Raw genomic sequence first — 25272 nt, 5'->3', positions numbered from 1 at the left:
CATATCAATTTATAGAGATCTTTCTCATTCTTTTTTACAACTGCATAATGCTCCATTTTGTGGATATGACATAATTTATTCTATCATTCTCCTATGTAAAGGCTTTTGGTTGTCTACATTATTTTGAAATTATACACATGCATCAAAAAATAATCTTGCACATAAGTACTTTTGAAGGCAGATTCCTAGAAATGGAAAGGCAATGCTAACTGCATGTGTAGCTTTGTTGGATATTACTAAATTCCCCTTCAGAAGGGTTCTGGCAGTTTGTATTCCCACTAGTAATGTGCCTGCTTCCTCACAGTCTAAGTGACAGAGTATGTTGCCACACCACACATTTTAATTTTCACCAAAATGACAGGTGAGAAGTGGCATGTCAGTGTTGTTTAAATGATATATTTCTAATATTGAGTGAATTTGAACATTTTAATATGTTTAAGGGCCATTTTTATATTTTAAAATAATTGTTCATGTCTTTTCTCCTTTTTTCTATCAAACTTTTGGTCTTTTTTCTCCTCAGCTTTCCCCTTCAGTTTTATTGAGGCATAATTCACAACTAAAATCTAAATATTTAAAGTGTATAACCTGATGATTTGATATGTGTGTACATTGTGAGATATTTATTTATTGTGAATATAAACTAGAAAGGCAAAGGAACTAGCCTGGAATAATTTCGGAAAAGAATAACATGAGAGAAACCAACTATTCAGTTTCAGGTCTGTGTGATATTGGTGATGGACAGACACACATAGATCAATGAATCAGAATAGAGAGCCCCAAAATAGAGAACCCATACATATATGGCCAGCAGATTTTTGACAAAGGGGAAAAACAGTTGCATGGAGGAAGGACAGTCTTTTTGACAAATGGTGCTAGAAAGTTGTGTATACACAGGCCAAAAAAAAAGTGAACCTCAACCTAAACCTCAGATTTAATATGCAAATCACCTCTAAATAGAGTGTAGCTTTAACTGTAAAATATAAAACTATAAAACTCTTTAGAAGAAAACATAGAATGTCTTCAGGATCTAAGGCTTGGTAAAGAATTCTTAAACATGACATCAAAAACATCCATAAAAGAAAAAAAATCCATAAATTGGATTTCAAAGTAAAAATTCCTGCTTTGTGAATGACTTTGTTAGGATGAAAAGACAAGCTGCAGACTGGGAGACAATATTTGCCCACCACTTATCTGATAAAAGATTCATATTTAGAATATGTAAAGAACTCTCACTACTCAACACTATCAAAGCAAATGATCCAATTAGAAAATAGGCAAAAGAGATGAGACAGTTCACTGAAGAGGATATATGGCTGGCAGATAAGCACATGAAAAGATGTTCAACATTAGCAGATATTAGAAAAATGCAAATTAAGACTCCATGAGACTCTCAGAGTGCCTCATGCCAGAGCAAACTGTGGCCCTGAAACATTGCCTGGCCTCTGCCCATAGGCTAGAGGCACTGAAGAAGGTTGTGCAGTTAAAGGGGTAAAAAAGACTCCATGAGAGATCACTACAGACTGATACAACAGCTGAAATTAAAAATATAGAGGTGACAATACAGAGAAACTGGATCTTTCATACATTGGTGAAGGGAATGTAAAATTATATAGCAACCCTGGAAAACACGCAGTTTCTCCAAAAACTAAACAAATATCACAAGACTCAGTAGTTACACTTGTGGATATTTATCCCAGAGAAATGAAAATTTATGTCTACATAAAAATCTGTGCATAAATATCAGAAAGAGAAATTAAGAAAACAGTTCCATTTACAATGGCATTAAAAGGAATAAAATACCTAAGAATAAATTTAACCAAGGAGGTAAAAGACCTGTACACTGAAAACTGTAAGACATAGAAATAAATTGGAGAAGACACAAGTAAATGATATCTCATACTCATGGACTGGAAGAATTAATCTTGTTAAAATGGTCATAATACCCTAAACAATCTGCAGGTTTAATGTAAACTGTATCAAAATTCGAATGGCATTTTCACAGAAATAACAACAAACAATCCTGAAATATGTGTGGAACCTCAAAAATCCCAAGCAGCCAAAGTAACCTTGAGAAAGAACAAAGCTGGAAGCATCACACTTTCTGATTTCCAACTATACTACAAAGCTATATAATCAAAGCAGTACGGTATTGGCATAAAAACAGACACATAGATCAATGGAACAGAACAGAGAACCCAGAAATAAACCCACACATATATGGACAATCAATTCACAACAAAAGATTCAAGAACATACAGTAGGGAAAGGACAGTCTCTTCAATAAATAGCATTGGGAAAATTGGATAGCTGCATGCAAAAGAATGAAATGGGACCACTGTCCTATATCATATACAAAATTAGTTCACAACAAATTAAAGGCTTGAATGTAAGACCAGAAACCATAAAACTTTTAGAGGAAAACATGGGTGGTAAGCTCCTTGACAGCAGTCTTGGGAAGTATTTTTTGGATTTGACACCAAAGGCATAGGCCACTAAAGCAAAAATAAATAAGTATAACTATATCAAACTAAAAAGCTTGCACAGCAAAAGAAACACAATGAAAAGGCAACTTACAAGTAGGAGAAAATATTTGCCAATCATATGTCTGAAAAGGGGTTAATGTCTAAAAGATATAAAGAACTCACAATTCAAAAGCACAGAAAAATTCCAATTAAAAAGTGGGCAGAGGACCTGGATAGAAATTTTTCCAAAGAAGACATACAGATGGCCAAGAGGTACATGAAAAGGTGCACAGCAACACTAACCATCAGAGAAATGCAAATGAAAATCACAATGAGATGTCACCTCATACCTGTTAGAATGGCTGTTATCAAAAAGACAAAAAATAACAAGTGTTGGTAAGGATGTGGGAGAAAGGAAACTCTTGTGCACTGTTGGTGGGAATATAAATCAGTATAGCTACTATGGAAAACAGTATGGAAGTTCCTCAAAAAATTAAAAACATAACTACCATATAATCCAGCAATTCTACTTCTGGGTATTTACCCAAAGGAAACAAAAACACTAACTTGAAAAGACATCTGCACCCCCTTGTTCATTGCAGCATCATTTACAATAACCAAGACATGGAAGTAATGTAGGTGTCAATAGATGAGTGGATAAGAAAATATGATAGATATCAATGTATATACAATGGACTATATATAATATGTATATATATATACCTATGTATATACATCTATGTATGCAATGGGCCATATTTAGCCATAAAAAATGAAGTCTTGCCATTTGTCACTATATGAATGAACCTTAAGGGCATTGTACTAAGTAAAATAAGTCACATGGGAAAAGACAAGTGCCATATGATCTCACTTGTGCATAGAATCCAAAACCAACAAAAAATGAACTCACAGGAGAACAAGTTAGTGGTTGCCAGAGTTGGGGGAAATGGGTGAATGTAGTCGAAAGGTACAAACTTCCAGTTATAAAATACATAAGTCCTGGGGATATAATATACAGCACGGTGACAGTAGTTAATAATACTATACATTTGAAAGTTGCTAAGAGAAAAGATTTTAAAAGCTCTCATCATAAGATAACAATTTTAACTGTGTGGTGATGGATGTTAACTAGAATTACTGTGATCATTCACAAAATATACAAATATAAATCATTATGTCATATACCTGAAACTAGTATGTTAATTGTATTCAATAAAAATTAAAAAATAGAGGACTTCCAACCAAGATGGAGGCATAGGTAGATACACTTTGCCTCGTCTCACAACCAAAAGAAGGACAACAACAAATTTTAAAACAAAAAACATCCACAACTACCAGAAAATTAAACTGTCTGGAACTCCAACAATGAAGGCATTAAAGAAGAAACATTCATTCAAACTGGTAGGAGGGGTGGAGATGGGCAGCTGGGGCTAAGAGGAACACAGCAAGGCAACAGCTGGAGGACCAGGTTGGGGAGGTGGTGGCCGGTAGACCTAGCGGTCCCACATTTGTGTGAAGATAAACTGGGAGAAACAACTGGGGAGCGAGACAGATGACACAACCCAGGGTTCCAGTGCTGGGAAATGAAGCCTCAAAGCCTCTGGCTATAAAAACCTGTGAGAATTGTGGTGGCGGGAGAAACTTTGTTGGAGAGATCCACAGGGTCTCAGAACATACACAAGCCCATACACCTGGGAATCAGCACCAGAAGGGCCCAATTTGCTTGTGGGAAGTGGGGGAAGTGACTGAAACCTGGCTGAGAGCGTAGCAAATGGCACTGTTCCTTTTTGGACACCTCCCGCACATGCAACAGGGCAGTGACAGGGGTTGCCCTGGTGAATACGTAAGGCTCCGCTCCTTACTCTGTAACAGGCATGCCGAGACAAAAAAAAAAATATGGCCCAAATGAAAGAACAGATAAAGCTCCAAAAATAGAACTAAGAAATGAAGATATAGGCAGCCTATCAGATGCAGAGTTCAAAACACTGATAATCAGGATGCTCACACAAAAGGCTGAATAATGGTAGCAAAATAGAGGAAGAAGTAAAGACTTGAAAAATGAAATAAAGCAAAATATACAGGGAACCAACAGTGAAGGGGAGGAAACTGGGACTCAGATCAATGATTTGGAGCAGAAGGAAGAAATAAACATTCAACCAGAACAGAATGAAGAAACAAGAATTCCAAAAAATAAGCAGAGGCTTAGGAACCTCCAGGACAACTTTAAATGTTCCAACATCTGAATTGTAGGGGTGCCAGGAGGAGAATAGGAAGAGCAAGACATTGAAAACTTACTTGAAAACATAATGAAGGAAAACGTCCCCAATCTGGCAAAGGAAATAGACTTCTAGGAAGTCTAGGAAGCTCAGAGAGTCCCAAAGAAGTTGGACTCAAGGAAGCACACACCAAGGCATATCATAATTACATTACTTGAGATTAAAGATAAGGAGAGAATCTTAAAAGCAGCAAGAGAAAAGGAGACAGTTACTTACAAAGGAGTTTCCATAAGATTATCAGCTGACTTCTCAAAAGAAACCTCAAAAGAAGGTTCAAAAGAAGAGGCTGGAGAGAAGTATTCAAAGTCATGAAAACCAAGGGCCTATATCCACCATTACTCCCTCCAGAAAAGCTATCATTTAGAACAGAAGAGCAGATAAAGTGCCTCCCAGATAAGGTCAAGTTAAAGAAGTTCATCATCACCGAGCCCTTATTGTGTGAAATGTTAAACTTATCTAAGGAAAAGAAGATCAAACTATGAACAGTAAAATGACAACAAACTCACAACTATCAACAACTGAACCTAAAAACAAAAACAGCAAACAACTAGAACAGGAACAGAATCACAGAAATGGAGATCACATGGAAGGTTATCATCAGGGAGGGGGAGAGTAGGGAAAAGGTACAGGGAATAAGAAGCATAAATGGTAGGTACAAAATAGAGGGAGGTTAAGAATAGTATAGGAAATGTAGAAGCTAAAGAACTTATATGTGGGACCCATGGACATGAACTAAAGGAGGGGCAGGATGCTGGTGGGAGAGGGGTGCAGCATGGAGGAGAATAAAGGGGAGGGAAAATGAGACAACTGTAATAGCATAATCAATAAAATATATATAATAAAATAAAAATACAAAAAATATATAAGTAAATATAAAAATAAAAGAGCAAGCTTAAAAAATGAACTTCACCCTAGCTAAGTGGCTCAATTGATTGGGGCACCATCCCATACACCAAAAGGTGTGGGTTTGATAGCCAGTGGGGTGTTTGTTGGAGGCAATCGATAGATATTTCTCTCTCTATCTCTCTCCCTTCTCTCTCTCTAAAATCAATAAATGTATTCTTGGGTGAGGATTTAAAAAAAGGAAGAAAGAAAAGAATGAGCTTTGGATAGACCAGAAGAAATTTTTGTCAAACCAATGTAATGCTTTGTCTTCATTGTGGGTGTGTTTACATCCATGTGAGGTTATGATGATGTAATCAGGGTTTTTGGTAAATTATTATTTTAAAAATTTTTCCCTTTCACTGGGCCCCAGAGAATAGAGTGGAGTCTGGTTCCATGCTATGAGAATATTCCCAAAAGCACTCCTACAGAAACAAGAAAGGACATCAGGTCAAGTCAAAGGAGAGAGATGGCCTATCGAAGTCCCCCAGTGGAACATGCCATGTCCCTGGACTCTAGGAACATTAATATGGGCAACATGCCAATGTGTTATTTCCCACATTATAATTTTCCGTTATTTCCTCTAAATCTGGATAAAAATCCACAGCCTGGATTTAGCTGTGCTTTGAGGAACTAAGGGAAGGGACTGGGTCTCTGCTGGCCTGAGGCAGCACAGGAAGGACAATAACCATCCAGGGAGGGCAGGTAAAAGGTAGCAATAAATCACCATCAGAGGTTGGGAGGGAGCAGCTAACTGGGCCATGAGTGACAACCAACACTGATTATTGAAAGGTGTGAGCATTCTTCAGAATCCTTCAAATATAATGGGGAAGAGAAGTCCGTTGAAATGGTATACTTCCTAGAGACAGTCACACACAATGCAGAGCAAACTGTTGTTACCTGGGCTTTGGAGGAGAATTTTATAGGAACCTCTTTATAGGAAATGCTGTCCATTGAACATGGAGATTTAACATGCTGAGTTACACCTGCTCATTCCTGTCCATATTAAAACTGGCCTCTCCCTTACCACAGTGTATCTCAATGGGATTCAGCCTTCGTTCTCTGGAGCTTGAAGTTTTACAAACTTTTTGTGACTTACTTGACTGTTAATAAATATTTAGCATCATTGCATCTGAGCAAGATTTTGGTGGTTCCAGGGAGTGGCAAGAAGCATCTCCCCAGGGAATGAATCTGGCCCTATATTTCAAGACTAGCTCTGGTTAAATCATTCGCTTGGTAAATATTTATTAAGCATCTACTATGTGCTGAGACCACAGTACTGAATAAGATGGCAACATGCCAGTCCATGATGTCAGCATGTAGTTAAAAAAAAAAGACATTTTTAATCAATAACAACTACAATCTGAGGATTGGTAATACTGGTCAATTAAGGACACATTGGTGTCTTCCTCATCACTTTTTACCCAAGAAAAAGGCCCATAAGGTAGTGGACAATGTAGATTGATCCATGCCTCAGGAGACATGCAGGTTCTGTGACTTAACTGTCTTTAAAGCAACTTCTCCCTGGTCTCTTTTCCGATGGAAGTTTGTTTCATAGGTCAGTTGGGAAGATTAAATTAAGACAATGAATGTAAAGTGTTTAACACATTTTTGGGCATATAATGAATAATGTTAATAGTATACTTGCTTTGGGCTCTCTTCACAGAGAAGTATCTACAACCTCCAAAGCTCTGTTACCTATAATTAGAGAAGTTCCTTCTGATATTAGTCAATAAGTTATAAATTTCAGTAAATTAAAAATAGAAAATAAAAAATTTTAGTTTCATACATGTACTCAGCACTGTGATAGGGCTTCTGTACTGTTATAAAATTAGTATAAATTTAGTTTCCTAACTCTAGATAGTGTTACTCAAACATGAGATATCTGGGTTACTGAAATTCATCCCAGGAAGATTGGTAAGAGGAAGAGCTATGAAAGTTCTCTAGAAGAAAAATCTTTTAGGTAAAAATGGAGTATGGCTATAGGAAGGGCCTGGAAATACTGGGAAGTAATAACTTGAATATATGTAAATAATGTTACACATCTGCCAGATGTGAAAAGATGGATGCTTTACTGACCTCTTAACCCTGGTGCAGTCAGGGTTATCTTTATCAGATATAGTCCCTCCCACGGAGTTCCAGGACAAAATAGACTAAAAAACTATACCACACGGAATCAGAAAAGATATCTGATCTGAATAGGATTTTATTTATTTTTGGATTTAAAAACTCATGAATGCACATTTACAGGGCAAATTAGAACAGTCAACCACATGAACAACTGACCTCACATAATAGGTAGTTGTTATTGAAATAAAAATCCAAGTGACAGTAGTAAACGCAGGCACATATGGTAGTGCATGTCAAACAACTTAAATGGAAGATGGCATGTCTTGAAAAAGTTTCTGGTAAATGCAAAAATTTGCCGGAGACAAAGACATTGATATCAGAGATGCATGTGATGAGTTCAAATAAAAAGTGAAAAAGCAAAAGTAGTAAAATATTCACTATATTGAATAAATAAAATCTTAATTACTAAAAGGAATAATAAAAGGGAGAGAGTCCCTCATTCCACATCAGTATATTTTCGTAGACTGTATAACCCTAGTCACAGTCACTGGAACTATCAGTTCCCACTTTATCTTTGTGTCACTAAGCATCTAGTACCTGCTCTGTGTTTGAGGTGTTTCATATATTTGGCTTCTTCCTCCCACTACTTGTTTTACGGTTCTTCCTCCTCTCTCTCCTCTCCCTCCTCTCTCTCCTCTCTCTCCTCTCCCTCCTCTCTCTCCTCTCTCTCCTCTCTCTCCTCTCCCTCCTCTCCCTCCGCTTCCACTGCTTTCTCTTCCTCCTCTTCCACTGCTTTCTCTTCCTCCTCTTCCACTGCTTTCTCTTCCTCCTTTGTTGTTGTTGCTGTTGCCTCTTGTAGGGTTGGCTGCCCTTCTGTGGGCTTTTCTTGTGCCCCTTCTTCTGCCTTTTCTTTTGCCTCTTCATCTGCCTTTTCTTTTGCACGTTTACATATGATACACATGCAAATAGTTGCAATTGCTAATAATAAGAGAAAAAGTAAAAAGAATACTAAGATCATTCTGTCTAAGATTTTTTCATGTTTGACAGGACGGCTAGTTTCTTGAAATCCTGGCTTTCCTCCACTTTGCTCACCAGGAGGGCCACTGTCCACACTACCCCCATGACCTATGGTTTTACAGTCAGGGGGAGCATAGCCAACCTCACAATGGCAGTGTTTTAAGTTGTTACAGACCCCTCTCCCACCACACATTCTCGCTGGATCACAGTCATAGTTGAGCGCAGAAGAATCGGTGCAGGAGTAATTCACACAGACTTTGTTTGGGGCGCAAGAAATGCCATGATGTACATCCCCGTCGTCAGGGATATCAGTAATGTTATAGGCATCCATGCTCCAGCAGTACTTATCTTCATGAGGAATCTGGATTAGTGTGTGAAGGAGTGGGACTCTTGGTAGTCTGTCAACCTCTGTACATACAATTTTCCCACAGAATATATTCTCATCTCTACACTGAACATATGCTGGATTACTAGAAGTGGGAAGGCCACAGTTTCCAAACCTGTCCCCTTTGCTGTTTACCAACTGGTAGCACTGTTGTGGGGCAGACGATGCAGAGGACCCAAAAATCTGTCGACATTGATGATCAGGGTGGCCGCACACACCATTGACACAGTAATTTACACCACATGGAGTACCATCTTGCTTGTAGCTATTGGGGGGACATTCCTCAGAGGTACCATTACAGAACTCTGGGAGGTCACACTCTCCCAGAGCATGACGGCATGGTGTTCCCCTTGTAACAAATTGGCATAACTGATTACAACAAGATCCAGAGCTACACACTGCATTAGGCTTCAGGTTACATGCTGAGTCGCAGCATGGGTCATGGTGACAATTACTGCCACAGTCACACTGCTCGCTATCCTCTATCACCCCGTTTCCGCAGGTGGAATCCCTCCGCAGGCGGCCTTTGTGCTGAGGGTTGTTAAACAGGCAGGCCCCTTTGTGTTCCTGCAGGAACCGGTAGAAGTAGTCAGAGCTGCAGTTGCTGAAGCCACTTTCTTTAGTGATATCTTCATACATGAGGCAGAAGCGTTTATCTCTACAAGTGCAGGCCGAGTGGTCGTGCTGAATACCCAAGTTGTGCCCGAGCTCGTGGGCCAGGAGCGCTGCAAACAGGAGGACGTCTTCATGATGGAAGGATTCAACAGCTGCTGCAAAGCCTGTGGAACAGGCACCATTGAGAAATGCCTGCCCCATACCCTGTTCAGGATGCTGTCCAACAATCATGTGGGCAACGTCATGCTTCACACGATGGAGGAGCTGCTCTTGCCTCCAGCTATTGAAATTCCTGAGTGCCACTTGCAGGTCCTCTGGGACCTCTATGGGGTCCCCCTCGGTCCAAATCTCCATTCCGGCCAGCACCACCTCTGTGTTTATTCCCCTAGTGAAGCTGTTGGCCAGGGCAATGATGTCCATCACTCTCTGGACTGTCTCACTGACGTTACCGCCCCACATTTGGAACCGCTGGTTGTTGACCACGACAAACATCTCCACGTACTTGGTGTGTGACCACAAGTAGGATGGCGCCTGTAGACCTGCAGGCTGCCTGCTCCCTTGTCGCCTGCTGGTGGACACCACTTGGCTGTCTTCGGGAGTGACGCTGCAGGAGACTCGAGCTTGATGTGCCGTGGTGTACAGCACGTGTGCAAAGTGTTGTGAAGAGTCCACGGGCTCAATGCCGTAGGACCGTCCCTCCTTAATCAGGACGCCCCTGAGGCCTGAACAGGTGTTGACAGAAACAAAAGACCCCGGGACTCCTTCTATGTAGCCTTCATAGTGACAGTCATGTGAGACGAAAGGCCTTTCTTGTGCCAGGGTGCCATTGTGGTAGCTGAAGACTGGGAAGTTATTGACAAAATGGTCTCTCTTCACCTTCAGGTGGATCAGCTGTTTCTGGCCCTGCATGAATATCACATAAGATACCTCTTCCACTGGGTCTTCCCTTCCCTCAACTGTCAGAGCCTCAGGGGTGACTATTTCATAGGAGGAGTAACGTGCTGATCCCAGGGCACAGTAGAAGCTTGGCAGGAAACTCAGTACCAACACCAGCATGATGCCCAACACTACATGTGAAGATCCTGGCACCAGTACCAGCCCCAAGCCCTTCATCTGGGGAGCCTGAATCTGAAGCACTCTGCTGGTCTCACACAGAAGCACTTGCTTCTTCCTTAGAGAAGGCAAGGAAGAGGCAGAGTGTCTCACAGAGGCGGCCACTGACGTGGCCCTGGTGAATCAGTGGCTGCTGCAGGGCCTGTGTCCATCAGCACCAGCTCTCCGTGACGTGCAGACCCTCAGTCACAGGTATTAGCTCCAGGTGTCTGCTGGCTGCATAAAGGGTGGCTACTGCTGACTTCTGAGAGCTGCCGCCTACCTCTGGCTGTGTCCTTTCTAGTCTCTTTGATCTCTCTGTTATCCTTCAGATAGTGTCCTTTTCCTGTGACTCCCTTGTGCAGCATTAGCTTCAGAGATTCTTGACTGAAGTCTTTTTGACATGTGGTGATGTAATCACAAAGAAGGACTGACTGCAAACTCTAAAATGCAAGATTGTCGCTTGAGAGAGGAAACAATACCTCCATGCCTTCCTCAACTGTGCCACACAGAACACCCCACCCCCCACCCGTCCTGTGTCCGTTGCTCAGTTAACTCCTAATGTTCCAGACCAGGGGCTTGGTGATTATTGGTGGGCACACTCCATTGGCCATTGCCCCCCCCCCCTAAAACTCTCACCCTGTAACACATGGACATCACAACTCGGGGTGATTTTGATCCCTCAGTGAGGCATTGTAGTGATGTGCACATTTCTCAGGATAGACTGTAGTGTTGGCTGCCCTGTGTCCCAAGATAGATCCAAATGGGGCAAGGGACAATACTCTTTTTTAAACATCATCCAAATTCAGTCTCTCAAGTTCTGTCCAGGGCCCTCTTCCATTTGTTCATCTTTTTATGCCCAGGTTCAAGATGCGATCAAGTACAACAGACTTACTTATTGAACGAATAAATGACTCCCAGGTGAGGGTGCTGTGAGGTCTCATCCGCTGTATGTTGTGTGTATGTGCTTGCTTCATGCTTTCCCTGAAGGGCTGAGAATGTCCCTAGAAAACCCACAACTATGCCGACAAATGGCACATTCCTGGTCTCAAAATGTACGTCTCTCTTCCTGCATTTTGCTGGTCAGTCCGCTCTCCTGTTGTTTTCTTGCCTCATATTTCACTGAGGAAAATAAAATCAATCACAAATATTTTCACATGTAGACCATATGAGTCCACCTGTATCTAAATTTTCCTCAGACTCTGGTGGGTAAATTGTCCAATGCTCTAATCTAAGGCCAGTTCTCTTACTTTTGTGTGGGGTCTGCTTCCTTTTCAGTTTCTCATGGACTTCACTTTCCCAACTGTCCCTTCTGTCTTTTACATCTTGAACATCTCTTTATCCACTGGATCCAACCTATTATATGCTGTAATGTCTCATTTTTATAAAACCATCCCTCTCAGCTCACCTCACTCCTCAGTCACCATCCAGTTTCTCCTGTTTCATGATGAAACTCTTTAAAAACATTTATGTATTCTGTTCCAATTTGCATCCTACATTTTTCTTTCCTGAAATTTAAATTTGAGTTATAACATGATCAGAAAATATGAGTGAAAACATAAATATATTTTTCAGTAAATTATTGAAAACAGAATGGCTCAGCCACACAGAAAAGGACAAATGTGTTATGATTTAATTTATATGAAGTTCTTTAAATAGTCAAGCTTGTAGAGACAAAGTGAAATAGACATTACCAGAAGTTGGGGAAAACATAGTGAATGGTAGTGTTTATTGAGGACAGAGTTTCAATTTGGGATGATGAAAAAGTTCTGGAAGTGGATGGTGATGATGGTTACACAACAATGCAAATACACTTTTTTTTTTTAAAGATTTTATTTATTTATTTTTAGGGAGGGAAGGAGGGGGGGAGAGAGAGAGAGAGAGAGAGAGAGAAACATCAATGTGCAGTTGTTGGGGGTTATGGCCTGCAACCCAGGCATGTACCCTGGCTGGGAATCGAACCTGGGACACTTTGGTTCCCAGCCCGCGCTCAATCCACTGAGCTATGCCAGCCAGGGCGCAAATACACTTAATGTCACTGAACTATACACTTTAAAATGGTAAAGAAGGGTAATTTTATGTTATATATATTTGAGAGAGAAAGCTGTGTAAGTACAGCCCTGATCAAGTGATACACAGATTTACCTTCACAGAAGTTACCTATATGTCACCACCAATCACAAATCCTCCTGCTTCAGAGATAATCATGACCCTGTCATTTAAAGTTCCATGTCAGTCATTTGTAGTGTGTTCAGAAAATTATGCAGCTGTCACCAAGTGAATTTTAGAACATTTCCTCACCCCTAAGTAAAACTTTGGTATCTATTAGCAGTTACACCCCATTCTCCCTTCTGCCCAGGTCATGGCCACCACTACTCTATTTTCTAGCTTGATGATTTTGTCTATTCTGGAAACTTCATAGCAATGGAATCCTATATGTAATAAACTTCTGTGACTGGCTTATTTCACTTACCATGAGATTTCCAAGGATTAGCCATGTGGTAGATTGTATCAGTACTTCTTCCCTTTTGGCCAAATAATATTCTTTTTATATGGATATACCACATTGTATTTTTTTATTCATCAGTTGATGAATATTTTGGTTATTTCCCAGTTTGGGCTATTATGAATAATACTGCTATGGGCACGAGTTTTTGCATGGACATATGTTTTCATTTCTCTTGGGTAGGTACTTAGGAGTAAAATTGCTTGGTCATATGATAACTCTAGATTTAACCTCTTGAGGAACTGCCCAATGATTTCCTAAGCAGTTACACAAATTTTACATTCCTGCCAGCAATGGAATGAGGACTTCAGTCCCTCCACATCATCTCTGACATTTGTTATTGTCTATTTTGGGGGGATCCTCACCTGAGGATATGTTTTATTGATTTCAGAGGGAGGGGAACAGGAAGAAGGGGGGTGAGAGGGAGAGAGAGACACATTGATGTGAGAGAGAAACATATGAGCCTTCCATATGTGTCCCAACTGGAGACTGAACTCCCAACCTAGTTATTGGGTTGGCCAAAAGGCTCATATGGTTTTTCCATAATACAAAAGACACATTTTTCATGTTCACCAATAACTATATTGATTTGGATATTTTTAGTATGCTGGCTATCTCTTGTACTGTATAATGTTGATTGTTCTCAATTAATGTCTCGATTTGATTGCTATCAACTTCAACTGGTCTTCCCGACCAAGGAGCATCGTCCAGTGAGAAATTGCCAGCACAAAGCTTCGGGAACCACTTTTGACACATTTGATCAGTCACAGCACCTTCTCCATACACTGCACACACATATCTTTTTTTTTTTTGCATTTCATTTGCTTTTTTATCTTTCTTGAAATAATGAAGCATAATATGTTCAAAATGTTGAGTACTTTCTTCCATCTTCAGTATTAAAGTGGCTAAACAAAAATTTACCTATTTCAATGTTTTTTTTTAAATGTATGCTGATACGACAGCTGTCACAATACAATCTAGCTAAATTGTTTTGAATGAAGTTAAAAACAACTAAGCACTACTAGAGCTATCTTATGGAAAACAATCAGATGAATTTTTGGCCAACCCAATATGTGCCCTAACCAGGAATCAAACCCTCAGCCTTTTAAAGGTGTGCAGGAGGATGTCTAACCAAGTGAGCCACCCAGCCAGGACATGTCTGTCTTTTTACTATAACCATTCTAGTGGACATGAAGTGGTATCTCATTGTAGTTTTGGTCTGCACTTTCCTAGTAATTAACAACATTACACACCTTTTCATATTCTTTTTGGTCTTTTATATCTTCTTTGCACAAATGTCTATTTACATCCTTTGCTCTTGTAAAATTGGGTGTCTTTTTAAAAAATTTTTAAAAGATTTTATGTATTTATTTTTAGAGAGGGAAAGGAGGGAGAAAGAGAGAGAAACATCAATGTGTGGTTGCTGGGGGCCGTACCCTGCAACCCAGGCATGTGTCCTCACTGGGAATTGAACCTGCGATGCTTTGGTTCGCAGCCCACACTCAATCCACTGAGCTACGCCAGCCAGGACTGGGTGTCTTTTTAAACAAGATTTTATTTATTTATTTTTAGAGAGAGGGGAAGGGAGGGAGAAATAGATGGAGAGAAACATCAATGTGCAAGAGAAACAATGATCTGTTGCCTCTCACATGCCCTCACCAGGGCCAGGGATCCCTGGCCCGCAACCCAGGCATGTATCCTGACCAGGAATCCAGCCTGTGACCTTCTGGTTTGTGAGATGACACCCAAAAACACACTGAGCCACCCCAGTCAGGGTTGGGTGTCCTTTTCTTGTTGAGTTGGAAGACTCCTTAATATTTTCTGGGTACTAGTTCCTATCAGATATGATATGCAAATATTTTCTCTTACTCTGTGAGCTGTCTTTTCAGTTTCTTGAAGGTGACTCTTACAGTGGAGAAGTATTTCACTTCTTCTGATTTATGTTAATGTGTTAAAACAGACATAACATAAAATTTACTCTCCTCTGCATTTTAAGTGTACACTAGCTGGAATTAAATACAATCATAATGTTGTGCTACCAACGCCACTATTCATCTTTAGACTCTTCTTCTTGTAAAACTGAAACTGTATACTTATTCATCTATAAGTCCTGATTGCTGCCTTCCTCCCAGCCCTAGCAGCCACCATTCAACTTTCTGTATGATTTTGACTACTCTGAGTACCTTATACAGTGAAATTATACAATATTTGTCTTTTTTGACTGGCTTATGTCACTTAGCACAATGTTCTCAAGGTTTATTCATGTCGTGGTAGATTGCAGAATTTTCTTTCTTTTTAAGGGTTAATGTATTCCATTGTATGTGCTTACAATACTTTGCTCATCCATTTGTTTGTCAATGGATACTTAAGCTGCATTAATGTTTTAGCTATTGTGAATAATGCTGCTATGAACATGGACATACAAATATCACTTCAGGACCTATTTGAGATTTTTTTGGCTATATATGCAGAAGTGGTATAGCTGGATTATATGGTAATTCTATTTTTAATTTTTTTGAGGAATCACTATATTGTATTCCACAGCAGAATACATTCCCACCAGTAGCACACAAGGGTTTTGATATTCTCCATATCCTCTCCAACACTTACTATTTTCTGTTTGTTTATTTCTGATAGTTGCTGTCCTAATGGGTGTGAGGTGGTATCTCATTATAGGTTTTTAATCTGTTTTTATTGTTATTCTGTTGCCATTGTCCCAACTTTTCTCCCTTTGCCCTCCACTGCCCATCCCACCCTCGGCTCCCACAGTCAGTTCCCACACTGTTGTCTTTGCCTGTGGGTCATTCATACATGTTCTTTGACTAGTCCCTTCCCCTTCTTTCTACCATTATCCCCCTCCACCACCCCATCATTATGGTTTTGATTTTCATCTCTCCAACAATTAGTGATGTTGAGTATCTTTCCTGTGCTCATAGGCCGTTTGTGTATCTTTTTTGAAGAAATGTTAATTTGAATCCTTTGCCCATTTTTTGAATCTGGTTGTTGGTTTTTCTATTGTTGAGGCTTAGGACTTCTCTATATATTCTGGACATTGATCTCTTACCAGATATGTGATTTGCAAATATCTTCTTCAATTGTTTGTGTTGCCTTTTTACTCTGGTTGTAGTGGTTTTGGTGCACAATTTTTTTTTTATTTTTAAGAACTCTGTTTTGCCTATCTTGTCTTTTGTTGCCTGTGCCTTTAGTGTCATATGTGAGAAATCCTTGCCAAATCCAATGCCGTGAAACTTGTGCCTGTTGTTTTCTTCTAGAGTTTTATATCAAGACAAGTCCTGTGAAGGAGGACTTTCCCGGGAACTGCCAGACATGTTAATTAGTAACAACTCTATGGGGATAGGGCTTTTGAGGGAGCACCAAACTTTTCTGCCCATTCCACTGGGAACTAGGCTGTCTGTTTCCACAGCTGCTGTAGTTGTGATGATGTAGTTTTTCAAGGCTAGTGGGGACCCGAGGAAAAGGATGTGGGAATAGGGCAGTTAAAATTTAACATAGCTTACTGCTGTTACCAAGATTCAGCTGTTTTATTGTTTTTATTTAGTTTTTATTTTTTTAATTTAAGTTATATTTTGTTTCTGTTATTACAACTGTCCCAGTTTTTCCCCCTTTGTACCCCTCCATCCAACCCCCCCACTCCCTCAGTCAATCACCACACCATTGTCTATGTCTATGGGTAATGCATATATATTCTTTGGCTACTGTATTCCCTATGCTGTACTTTACATCCTCATGACTATTCTGGGAGAACCAATTTGTACTTCTTAATCCCTTCACCTTTTTTGCCGATTCCCCAACCCCTCTTCCATCTGACAACCATAAAAACATTCTCTGTATCTATGATTCTTTTCTCTTCTGCTGGTTTGCTTTTTCAAATTCAATTATTGATAGATACATATTTATTGCCATTTTATTGTTCATAGTTTTGATCTTCTTCCTAAAGAAGACCCTTTAACATTTTATATAATGCCAGTTTGGTGGTGATTAATTCCTTTAGCTTTTTCTTGTGTAAGAAGCTCTTTATCTGTCCTTCCATTCTAAGTGATTGCTTTGTTTCGTAGAGTTATCTTGGTTGTAGGTCCTTGCTTTTCATCATTTTGAACATTTCTTGCCAATCCCTCCTAGCCTGCAAAGTTTCTTTTGAGAAATCAGCTGACAGTCTTATGTGAGCTCTCTTGTAGGTAACTTACTGCTTTTCTCTTGCTGCTTTTAAGATTCTCTCTTTGTCTTTCGCCTTTGGCATTTTAATTATGGTGTGTTTTGGTGTGTCTTGGTGTGGGCCTGTTTGGTTCATTTTGTATAGGATTCTCTGCACTTTCTGGACTTGTATGTCTATTTCCTTCACCGAGTTAGGGAAGGTTTCTGTCATTATTTTTTCAAAAAGGTTTTTTGTTTCTTGCTGCCTCTCTTTTCTTTCTGACAACCTTGTGATGTGAATGTTGGTACACTTGAAGTTGTCCTGGAGGCTCTTTACATACTATTCTCATTTTTTTGGATTCTGTTTTCTTGTTGTTCTGATTGTGTATTTTTTATTTCTTATATTCTAAATTGCTGATTTGATTTGCAGCTCCACCCACTCTGCTGTTGATTCCCTATAAATTGTTCTTCATTTCAGTTAGTGTATCCTTCCTTTCTGACTGGTTCTTTTTTATGGTTTCCATGGTTTTTTTTATGCTGTTGAAGTTTATTTGAGTTTACCTACTCTTCCCCTAAATTAATTTAGCATCCTCATCACCAGTATTTTGAACTCTGCATCTAGTAGATTGCTTGTCTCCAATTTTGTTCAGTTCTTTTTCTGGAGTTTTGTTCTGTGCTTTTATTTGGGCCATGTTTTTTTGTCTCCTCATTTTGGCAGCCTCCCTGTGTTTGTTTCTATGTATTAGGTAGCACTGCTATCACTCTCTGGCTTGGAAGAGTGGCCTAATGTATTAAGTGTCATATAGGGTCCAGTGACACCGCCTCCCCTATCACCCAAGCTGGGTATTTGAGGTGTGGCCACTTTGTGGTCTGTGTACACCCACCTTTTGTAGTTGAAACTTGATTGCTGTTGGCAGGTCAGTGGGAGGGATTTACTCAGGCCAGTCAGTTGAAAGGACTGGCTGTGATCACTGACCACCAACCTCCGACCACCATGGAGGATCAGCTGTGCAGGGGCCCACTGCACAGAGGAGGACTTACTTCAGTAGGGCTCTGGTGCCTGCTGAGTTTGCCCCTGAGTGTGTTACTTGTGGAGGTGGTTGGGTGAGGTGCTCTGACATAGTCTGTAGCTGTTCACTTGGTGCACAGGCTCTGAGGCCTCCCAGAAGGTAAAGGCCAAGGACAGCCATCACCTGTGTTCTGTCCAGGGCCACCTGGCATAAGCTACCATGATATTTGCAGTTGACTTCTACTTGTGCTGGGCCTGGAGGTGCCCAAGCGAGGCCAAACTGTGAACCAAGACCAGCTGCTGCTAGTGCCAGGCCTGCAGTTACTTAAGAAAAGGTATGGGGCTCACTGAGGCCAGATGCTGCTTATTTGAGAGAATTTAGGGAAATCTGAAGCATGAGCCAAGGCAAGCCATTGGAAACAGCTTGGGATAGCCCCAAAGTTGAGCAGGGTAGGCCTCAGGGAATCACCAGGGTGGAGGAAACAGTGTGAGCCAGGTTGATGCAGCCTCAGATATGGCACCCACCTGCCCACTCTGTTGAAGTAGGACTCAGAAAAGGAACAGTGGTCTCTGCCAGCACTTCTGTGTGGGACAAAACTGTCTCCCAGCTCTCATTCGGATGCCAGACACTTCAGTTCCTCCTTATATGTCTCTGGTAGCTTTCAAGCTGCTGCCCCAGGGCTGGAGCTCAGTGGGAATGAGTCCAAGTAAGTCTGTGTGTGGGCCCTTTAAAAGGCACTGCCTGGAACTCTAGCAGCTTCTGTCTTCCACAGCCTTAATCCCCACTGGTTTTTACATCCAGAAGTTATGGGGACTTATCTTCTTGTGGCACTGGAACCCTAAGTTGCAGGGGTCAGGGGTGAGGCTAGGACCTCTCACACTCAAGCTATCCCTCCTGATTTTTATCCACCACACATGGGTGTGGGACCAGCTGTTCCACTTCTTTGCCCCTCCTACTGATCTCAGTATGGTTTCTTTAGTTCCATAGTTGTAGTACTTCCATTCAGGTCAATTTCTGGCAGTTCTGAATAATAGTTGTTTTACAGTTGAGTTGTAATATTGATGTGGTTGTGTGAGGAGGTGGGCCATGTTTACCCACACCATCATCTTGAATAGAAGTGTTTTTGTTTCGTTTTTTTCAGATTTATTTGTTGATTTATTTGTTTGTTTATTGTGAGAGAGGGGAAGGGAGAGAGAAAGAGAGGGAGAGAAACGTGGATGTGTGAGAGAGATCATATCAATCAGATAACTCCCACATGCCCCTAACTGCAAACCTGGCCCAAAACCCAAGCATGTACCATGCATGACTGGGAATCGAACCAGCAACCTTTTGATTCACAGGCTGGCACTCAGTCCACTGAGCCACACCAGCCAGAGTTGTTTAACTTAAAAGTGAACAAATTTGAGGTTCTATGATTTGATTAATTTATTCATACTTCCTAAAAACGTGATATCGACTATTTTTGTCATTGTTATAACAACTTTTAAGGAGTAGGCAACTTCTGGAGGACCTTATTTGAACATTTGTAAGTGTTTCCCATTTTACATCTTAACTTTCACCTGAATCCATTTGAATGCAGTGTTTATGTATGGCTTCTTTGTTCCACACAGTATCTAAGTTTAATTACAGTTTTTGTATGCTGCTGTAGTTCATTTCTTTTCACTGCTCTACACTTATATTTCTTTGTGAGGATCTATCCAGTTGAACATCCATCGTCTGTGAACACAGGGTTCTTTTCTTTTGCAATACTCTGAAAGGGGCTTCCATGACCTTATTGTCCGGTAACATGATGCAAATAAGCGGAAATTTTCAGGGGGTTTGCCTAAGAGTAAAAAAGCTAAGTGATAAGGTACTTAATACCTCAGTTTAACTGGGAAATAAAAAAATACTATTTCAAAGTGGCATACCACTTTGCATTTCTAATGCAGTTTATGACATTACCCACCATTCCATAGTAATACTTGGAATTCTCAGTCTTCTATAACCCATCTAAGGGGTGCATAGTGACATCTCTTTCTGGCTATATAATCTTCATTTATCTGAATTCTTATGAGGTCGAACAGCTTCAGAAATGTATTTTGACTCATCCTTTATATTTTGACTCTACTAGAATAAGCTTTCATTCCCATTCATCCATCTAAACAGCTCCACTCCAGGTTACCAATGAATAATTCAGTACTGCGAAGTCAAATGAGCAACACTCAGTCCTCCCCTGATAGAGTGATCTGCATCATTTAAAAGAAAGGATATGTTCTGACTTACCTTTAAAAGAATCACCCTGCCTGGTGGGTGGAAAAGAGGCTACTGTGGGAGCCAGGGTCAAAGAAAGACCCTTTCAGCACTTCTGCAGTTGTCTGTGAGGAAGTTGATGGTGACTGGCAATGTACTGGAGAATTGGGGTGGTGTACATTCATACATTCTGAATGTATGTGGAAGGCAAAGTCAAGAGAATTTGTGTATGGACTGGGTCCATAGTGTATAACTCTTCTAGAAACACTTTCTCCTCTTGGTCTTCAGGACAACACTCTCTCTTGGTGGTACTCCAGCTACACCGGCCACTCTGTCTCCCATTTCTTTCTTGAATCCTTCTCATCTCACCAACATCTACACATGAAATGCCAGGGGGCTAAGTCCTCACCCTGTCCTTGGACCTTTTCCCTTCCCTGGTTATGCTCACTTCCCAGCCAGTCTCACCTAGTCCTGTAGGTCCTGAATTCCAGACTCAATCGTCTTGCTGCCAGGTTGAAGAGCCAACTTGGATGTTAAATAGACATCTAAAACTGAACGAGTCCAATGCCTACTCTTTCCACATGCATCCCCACCTCAGCAAATGGAAAGTCTGTTTGTGCAGTTTCTCAGGGCATAGCTCCTGGAGAGACATCCTTCTTTGCTTCCTTTCTTTACATCTACTTACATCTGCTTCATCAGCAGATCTTTTTAGCTCAGCCTCACAATATACCCACCCAGATCAGCCTCTTCTCACCACCAGCATTTCAACCATTCTGAAAGCTTCCAAGACACAGCTTGGCACACTCCAGGAATTCTTAGCTTCTGCAGCTGTCCATTGTTCTGCCCCTGCCTGTTCCTTACTTACACAGCAGATGGAGCTATCCTTCCGTCTTCTCAGTTCCAGTCACTGCAAACCTACTTGGGGCAGGGTTATAATCTTTAAAAAGTTTAATAGATCAGAGACTTTGCCTTATTTGATACTGTCTGCATAGTCCTAGACTCAACTCCAGGCTCAATCATCTTGCTGCCGAGCTGAAGAGCCAACTTGGATGTTTAATAGACATCTCAAATGTTGATTCAGTGTTGTGACTTGATTTGAATACCTTATCATTGTAGAACATATGATTAATATCATAATCTTATACTGGTCATCTCACCTGATTTTATGTCGTCTTAGAATTTATTTGAGTACACACTGTATGCCAGGCACTGCGCTAGACACAGCACACGTGCTGCCTAATTTAATCTCTCATCTGTTCTGCGAGGGACATTCTTTGTGTGGCCATCTTAGTGTGGAGGAAACTGAGGCCCCAGAAAGTGAAGTTCCATGTCCAAGACCAATCAACCAGAAAGTAACACCTGGGACTTAGGGACAAGAATATGAAAGCCATGTCAATCAGAAGAAAGGTGACTTTCATCTTTTAAAAAGGATTATTTTTTTTTCTTTTGCTCTCAGGAAATTCTTCCTGGCTGGATTTGTCAGGCTGGAAGAACATAAGACTCAGAGTTTACACAGCCCTCATGCTGTCAGCATCCACAGAGAAGAAAAGAGTGTTCTCAGTGCTTAGGAGAGGTGCTCTATTGTTTTATTGTAGGCCTGAGTTGTTCCATAAAACATGTTTGTATATGCACAGTGGTTATACAAACACCAAACATGACAATAAAGAGGAATAAAAATTGTATCTCTTCTAGAAAAATTCATGAATACACCTAACAAATTCTTACTTTAGGTGCCTTATTATACAAAATGTAAATACTTCAGTGTAGACTCTCAATAATTAGGGGATTTGCCATACTAATATCATTTTGTTGCAACTGTTTTAGTTTTCCTGTAAAGAGATTCCTGTCTGTGAGCTTTGGTTAAATCAAGACTCATCAATTACCTCAATGTTGGGATCCATTCACATTTTTAAAAACAAAGGATTAATTAGTAGGCTTTGCTTTATTTGACATATTTATTTCCATTTCTTTGGTTTTACAGTGACCTGATTTACCTCTTCATGGAACTATAGAGAACGGCTTTTAGTGGCTGAGGGGTTGGTGGAGGGCAGAAGGAGAGCCTTTTCTGTTTCCTGGCACTGGCACTCTGACTTTTTTCTTTCTCATGTGAAAATTTTTTATTTTTCATGTGAAATTATCTGCATTACCACTCAGTCCATGATTATTAGGTGACTGAAAATGCATTACTACAAGAAATGTTGTGGTTTCAGAGTTTATTCCTTTTGTCTCCTACAACGTTTCTTTCTGTTTCTCCACTAATTCATGAGTACCTCCAGAATTTGAGATTCTGAGAACATGTTCCATGAATAAACAAATGCATTTCTCGCTCTCAAAGTGTGAATTGATAATTCTACTTAATGGCAATGATATTTATATACCCTGTTCTATAGAAAACACACACTTGATGGTCTGTTTCAGGCTGACTCCCCCCTGTGTAGGTTCTCTCTACAAGTACCCTCGAAGAGAACCCATGTTTCACTCAATAGAGTACAGAACGGTGTGCTAGAGCAGTTTCAAGAGCCTCACTGGAGCTGTGAGAACTGAACTAAACAGGCCTGTGGAAGAATAAGGTCGTTCAGTGGAAACATGACTATGATGAAGAGCCCAGAGTGGGAAGTGGCCATGGTGTGTAATGAGGACTGAGGCTGTTCCTGTTAGACATGCTAATATGAAGAAATGCTTGTTTTCAAAAGCCATAGGAGACAACAGTTGAAATGGACTGGACCACCCAATTGTCACAGTCTTTGAATGCCATACCAAGTTTACATTATTTACTTGAGATCATGGGGGGAGCAATGGAAGTTCCTGGACTCCAGACTGTGGGGACAGAATCAGTGTCTGGAGCATCTTAGTAAGGGTCTTAGAAAGCCCAGTTAGATGACAGCAATGAAGCAGGCATGAGGTTGCAAACCCTTGGTCCGTCATGAGTCTACCTCAATGTTCTCTTCTTAAATAATTTTTAACACATTTTCTAACTGTGAGAAGAGCCACTGTGACTTTGTTGTTCAGAAATTGATTCAAGACCTTCCTATCCTCATATATTTCATTCTATCATAACCTCATACAAGACTTTCATAATTTTATTAAATAACAAAAGTGGTATTGGACTTTTTAAAAATTGTTCTGTAGTTCAAAAATGTTAAACTTAATGTCCAGAAGTGGGGGAATATTATTTTTAAAGAGTCAGCATTTTGCCTACATTCTTGGCAGAAGTCAATGAGCATATTTGCCCAAGGAAACACCAAAATTCTACTCTAATGTTAAGCTTTTAAACACACTAAGCCTAAAAAATATTTTAAATACATTTTAAAAAATGTTTGCATCCTGCCCTGGCAGGTATGGCTTAGTGGTTTGAGTGCTGGCCTGTGAACCAAAAGGTTGCCAGTTTGATTCCCAGTCAGGGCACATGCATGGTTGGTGGGCCAGGTCCCCAGATGGGGGCATGTGAGAGGCACCTGATTGATGAATTTCTTGCACATTGATGTTTTTCTCCCTCTTTTTCTCCCTTCCTCTTTCCCTAAAAGTAAATAAATAAAATCTTTAAAAATAATATTTTCAACCTTATAATCTAAACCTTTAGCAGAATTTCATCCTATCCTAAGGTTGGCTCTGGTTAAACACTTAGTCAACATTTTTTTTTTAATCCTCACCCAAGGATATATCTATTGATTTTAGGTGGGGGCAGGAGGAGAGAGAAACATTGATGTGAGAGAGAAATATCCATTGAAAGGCCTCCCTGCAACTCTGTACACACACAGACCTGGGATCGAACCTGCAATCTAGTTATGTGCCCTGATGGGGGATCAACTTGCAGCATTTTGGTGGACAGGACTATGCTCTAACCAACTGAGCTACCCAGCCAGTGCTTTGCTTGGTCAACATTTACTGAGCACTTATAATCAGCGGGACTCTCAGAGCTGAGCAAGATACGAGCCCACTACTCCATGATGTCAGAATGTAATGGGGAAAAAGACACTTTCACCAACAATGACTTCACAATGTGGTCAGTTCATGAGAGAGATCAGCATCATTTGTAAGGCTTTTGTTTCATTAAAGTCAGTGAGGGACAAGCCATGCACTGGGAAAGTAAGGATATCAATTGTCTTCTTGCTCATTTTTTGTTTAACTAAAGGAAAAGTCTCATGAGGAGGTTGAGAATGTACGTTTAGTTATACCTGGGGTAGGATTCATGTTCCACCCCTTACTAGCTCTACAGCAAAACTCTTTTATATGTGTTTCCACATGTACAAGAAGGTGGTCTAATAGAGTGAGTGGGAGAATTAAATTAAAGCAATGAACATAAAGTATTTAGTGTCTTGCACAGAATTGATGTTACTATTTTACATGCTTTGTGATTTCTTGACAATTAACTATCTTCCAATGCTCTGTTCCTTTTGATTGTCAGGGGGTAATACATTAACTTAATAATGAAAATGCAAAATAAATATAATAAATAAAGTAGAAAAACAAAAAAAGAAGGAAAAATGAATACTTCCAACTAAACTCAGCACTGCACAAGTTTGCCTCTTGCCTAGGTTGCTTATTCTCTCCCGTATACTTGGACGTGGGGTGATTA

At 40.3% G+C, this 25272-nt stretch overlaps 1 protein-coding gene and 1 non-coding gene across 2 annotated transcripts; one reads left to right on the top strand and one right to left on the bottom strand.

Annotated features, from left to right (window-relative positions):
* Positions 1 to 1349: 1349 nt before the first annotated feature.
* LOC114510477 lies at positions 1350 to 1482 on the top strand. The gene has a single exon (XR_003685656.1). It is a non-coding gene; the product is annotated as a small nucleolar RNA SNORA42/SNORA80 family (small nucleolar RNA).
* Positions 1483 to 5979: 4497 nt separating this feature from the next.
* Positions 5980 to 23320, bottom strand: LOC114509849 (disintegrin and metalloproteinase domain-containing protein 1a-like). Its single transcript, XM_028528404.2, has 3 exons — positions 23223 to 23320; positions 8700 to 10935; positions 5980 to 6045 (listed from the first exon to the last, which is right to left on the bottom strand). Exons 1-3 carry the CDS (start codon positions 23318 to 23320, stop codon positions 5980 to 5982), a joined length of 2400 nt encoding a protein of 799 aa, XP_028384205.2.
* Positions 23321 to 25272: the final 1952 nt, after the last annotated feature.

The sequence above is a fragment of the Phyllostomus discolor genome, chromosome 13 (assembly GCF_004126475.2).
Source record: "Phyllostomus discolor isolate MPI-MPIP mPhyDis1 chromosome 13, mPhyDis1.pri.v3, whole genome shotgun sequence".
Classification (NCBI taxonomy): Eukaryota; Metazoa; Chordata; class Mammalia; order Chiroptera; family Phyllostomidae; genus Phyllostomus; species Phyllostomus discolor.
The sequence above is the reverse complement of the archived record's forward strand: the minus strand, read 5'-3'. Positions and strand labels throughout refer to the sequence as shown.

Coding starts and splice junctions, on each gene's coding strand:
- LOC114509849 (XM_028528404.2), bottom strand. CDS start 23,320: ATGGCCACTTCCCACTCTGGGCTCTTCATCATAGTCATGTTTCCACTG. Junction 10,936..23,222: donor GTTCAGTTCTCACAGCTCCA/GTGAGGCTCTTG, acceptor CTGATTCACCAG/GGCCACGTCAGTGGCCGCCT. Junction 6,046..8,699: donor TCTTAGACAGAATGATCTTA/GTATTCTTTTTA, acceptor TTGTTTCTGTAG/GAGTGCTTTTGGGAATATTC.